Source organism: Phalaenopsis equestris, unplaced genomic scaffold (genome assembly GCF_001263595.1).
Source record: "Phalaenopsis equestris unplaced genomic scaffold, ASM126359v1 Scaffold200497, whole genome shotgun sequence".
Classification (NCBI taxonomy): domain Eukaryota; kingdom Viridiplantae; phylum Streptophyta; class Magnoliopsida; order Asparagales; family Orchidaceae; genus Phalaenopsis; species Phalaenopsis equestris.
The window spans coordinates 37,223-41,360 of NW_018220314.1; the positions used below are offsets into that span (position 1 = coordinate 37,223).

General features: G+C 27.4%; 1 protein-coding gene across 1 annotated transcript in view; it reads right to left on the reverse strand.

The window, feature by feature from the left end:
- Positions 1-3,878, reverse strand: part of LOC110035879 (MADS-box transcription factor 6-like) — a gene marked incomplete at its 5' end in the record, with an annotated part of 27,595 nt that extends 23,717 nt beyond the window's left edge. The window contains 1 exon segment of the mRNA XM_020740192.1: positions 3,800-3,878. Coding sequence (XP_020595851.1) covers positions 3,800-3,878 — 79 coding nt within the window.
- Between the last annotated feature and the right edge of the window lie 260 nt (positions 3,879-4,138).

Genomic DNA, 4,138 nt, shown 5'->3' on the forward strand with positions numbered 1-4,138 from the left:
GAAATCATTATATATATATATAAATATAGCGCGCGTGTGTGTGTGTGCGTGTCTCTTGTTCTATGTGTAAGATCTTCATACTTAGTTTACTTTAACACGTACTCTTAGTATGTATTTGTGCCCTTAAGAGAAAAATTTTCATGTGTTGATCCCTAAATACGATTCACCTCCATATGGGTAAGCCAACAACAGTACCTTACCCTAGCCACAACCCTGCCCTTGCTCACCCTAACTGAAACACTAAATCAGCCCTTGATCGCCCTAGCCGAGATGCTAAACTCTCCTTCCTCACCCTAGTTGAGACATTGAACTCCCCTTTCTCATCCTAGCAAAAACCCTAAACCAAACCTTCCTCACCCTAGTTGAGACACTAAACTCCCCTTTCTTATCCTAGCCAAAACTCTAAACCAACCCTTCCTCACCCTAGCCAAAACCCTAGCCTAACATCCACTACAACTTCCTCTCCCTCTCTTGCCCAAAAGATTTCTTCACCTAAAAATACACTTACTTCCAATGGCTTAAATATAACTTAACATTAGATCTATGTCACGTTACATGCAAAAAAGAAAAAAAAAATCGTATGATGTTGTTTATGTCTCATTTCATGTTCTATGCGGAGAAAAGAAAAAACACCTTTGATGATGTTTATGTTCATTTCATGTTCCATTGTAAAAGAAACTGATATGAACTTGATTATGTCTCATTTCATGTTTTATGCAAAAACAAGCCCATGTTATGATGACTATGACTAATTTCATATACCATGTAAAAAAAGAAACTCATGTGATATCTTATGTATGAAAAAAAAATCATGTGTTTATTTCTGCATTTAAAACAAAAAAATAATATATGTGCTTAGTTCCATGTCTTAAAACAAAAAAAATTATTTATCAACTTATGTCCCTTCTGCTAGTCGAATGCCTCTTCTAAAAATGCAAGTTGGGAGTTTCACGTTACCATCCAAAAAATACAAGTTAAGATGTTTGCATTTAAAAAAAAAATCATGTGTTTATTTCTGCATTTAAAACAAAAAAAATAATATATGTGCTTAGTTCCATGTCTTAAAACAAAAAAAATTATTTATCAACTTATGTCCCTTCTGCTAGTCGAATGCCTCTTCTAAAAATGCAAGTTGGGAGTTTCACGTTACCATCCAAAAAATACAAGTTAACATGCTTGCATTTTAAGAAAAAGTCAATGTTCTAAGGAGTTGTAAATGTTTACATAATTGAAGTTGTGCAATCTACACATATAAAGAAAATCATTATTACTTATCCTTTTTATGAAGGCTCATACAAATTTAAATGTGCTCTAATTAAAGATTTTTATATATAAAAAATGAGCTCTAAAAGAAGGAGAATAGTGCTATATAGGCCTATATGTGCTTAAATTGTGAAACATACTCATAGGTTAATTATTTTAAAAGTTTTTTTTATTGGTTATACTTACATAAAACTCTTAATGAATAAAGATATTTTATTTTTACAAAAAGAGATATATTTTCAAAAATAAAACTTACTCTCTAAAAATAAATAGAAAAACTAGCAAGCAAAACCTTTCAAGTTAAAAACTATACCAAATCCCTCTTTATTAAAAAAAAATCTTAAAATCCTTTTCAAATGAAATCTTTAAAAAAAAAACATAAATAGAACTAGAAACCTAAAGAAACAATATAAATAAAAGAAAGCTAAACATTCTCAAACAAATAAAAATGAAAATCTTTTTAATAAGAAATCCTTCTAAACAAAACCTAAAAAATATATTAAATAAAGAAAGAATACAAACCTTTTCAAAAACACAAGGAAATATTTCCAAGATAAAACTTATAGAACCCTTTCAAAAGAAAAAAATATATTGAAGCTTAAATAAAATATTTTTGAAATAAAACTTTAACTTTTAAATTTTTTTCAAAATATAATCTTTCCAAAATACAACCTTTTCAAAATAAAAACTCAAGATAAAACTTATCAACAAAATAAAAATAAAATAAAACCCAACTAAAACTTAAGAAAAAAAAATCAAAGTAAAACTCTTTCAAAATCAAAGTACACTTTTAAAAGAGAACTCACAGAACTTTATCAAAACAGCAAAACATGCTTAAACGACCTTTTTTTAAAACCTAAGGATAACTAAACCTCTACTGAACTCACCAAATGCGTAGGTTTTCATATAAAATTATGTAAGTTTGCAATTTATGCCTTGACACACTTATACAAGACTTATACATTTTTATAGATTTAACCCATGAATGAACATGTTCTCATTCAAGAACAAGTGATTTAAAAGCTTAATTCTTAAATGAATATATCTTGAGCAATTTCATAATTACATATTTTTTATATTAGGTATACTCGCATGTTTAATGGTATCTTTGTGTGTGACAAGAAAAAAATAAACTAAACATTTTATGGGTACATGTATGTAGTTGATATATAATTTTTTTATTTCCAATAATTTGCAACTATTTTGTACCTACTTTCAATTAATAAACCATTTAGAATTATTTTTATTATAAAATAAAACTTGCAATAAGAGTCAAGCACACTTTACTTATTTGGCTTAATGAAATATAAATTTGAGATGCCATTGGAAGAAAAGGATAATTTTTTTGCATAAAAGTTCACCACAAAAATCTATTAGCTGCACTAAAATAAAGTTTTAATCATTGTTCTAACTAGGAAAGAAAAAAAGAATATTTTAAGGATTTTCTAAGATTGGGAATATTTAAACAAAAAGAAAAAAAGAAATATTTTCATCATGTGTAAGTTTTGGACAATTAATATATGAAATTCTATAAGTTCAATCCATCACCCAAAGAATAGGTAGATTGCAACTTCACAAAAAACCTCCATCGTTTCATTGTCCGCCTAGCTTGAAGTTATTGAACAAAGACTGAAAAGGCATGACACTTTTGGAGGGGCAGATAATTTCAGGCATATATCAGATTTGTAAAACTCACATAAAAAATTAGGAAATAGTTTGCAGAGATAAATTATAACTTAATTGACATGGCTTAAAGTTTTTTGGAGAAAAATAGTTATCACGTCAAATATGGACATAAAATACATAAAAAAAATCTTTACAACATTGTCAAACCGTTATAAGTCAAGATTATACCACAAACATGAAGTATGCTTATATTTCAAACATTATTAACTTAATTAAAATTGATGAGGTATGAATAGAAATCTATAAATAATATTAGAAGAAAAGTTACTTAAGTTTTTTTATCAATGCAGTCTTGATTCAAAAATGTAAAATATTGAAGAAAAAATTGTTTCACTAAATTTAAGAATCAAAACTTTTTAAGAAGATAAAAGAATTATATCTTTATTCTTGATTGTTTTTCTTTATATTGAATCAAAATTGTATGACATATAGCCAACATATATGTAAGCATCCATAATGACTAATTGTTTTTCTCTGTGTTGAATTAAATATATTTATTTCATGTACATGGCAGTGTTGTATAATAAAAACATTGCTTTTGTATTAATACATACCTATTGTCAATCCAGATAAATTTGTCTCATAAAATATAAGTAGTTATAGGTGACACATAAGAGTGGTTGAAGACTCAAAAACTTCATGCAGAAGTATACCATCATTGTTTGAACTTGTTAACATCCTTGATGATATACTTTGATTTGAAGAGTTATGTCAAAACCTATTAAACAAATGAGCTGACAAAATGTAATGATTTATATTCTTATGCTACACCTATAATAATAAAAAGGTGACATCTAATAAAAGTAAATTTATAACAAGTAACTAAAAATAAGTGTGAAAAAGTAATTGCCTGTGTTTCACGATCGATGGGATTAGTAGCTTGAGAACTGTAGCAAGTACGTTGATATCGCTCCAGTGTTTTGCAGGTGCTGACAGAAATTGAAAATGTTAATCATCATAGTAAAATTAGTTTATTTTCGAAAAAACATTATTGTAATAGTCTTTAGAACAAGATAGCATCATTAAATGATAATTATAGAGGTGAAGAATAGCTTCAAGTAAATGTAACAAAATAATCAATTTAACAGAAGGATGCTTTGGAAAATTCAATAGTCTTTCAGTTTTAGGAATTAGCTATTTTCATTGAATAAAATAAGCTTAATTAGTTCTTCCAAATGAACAGCACTTG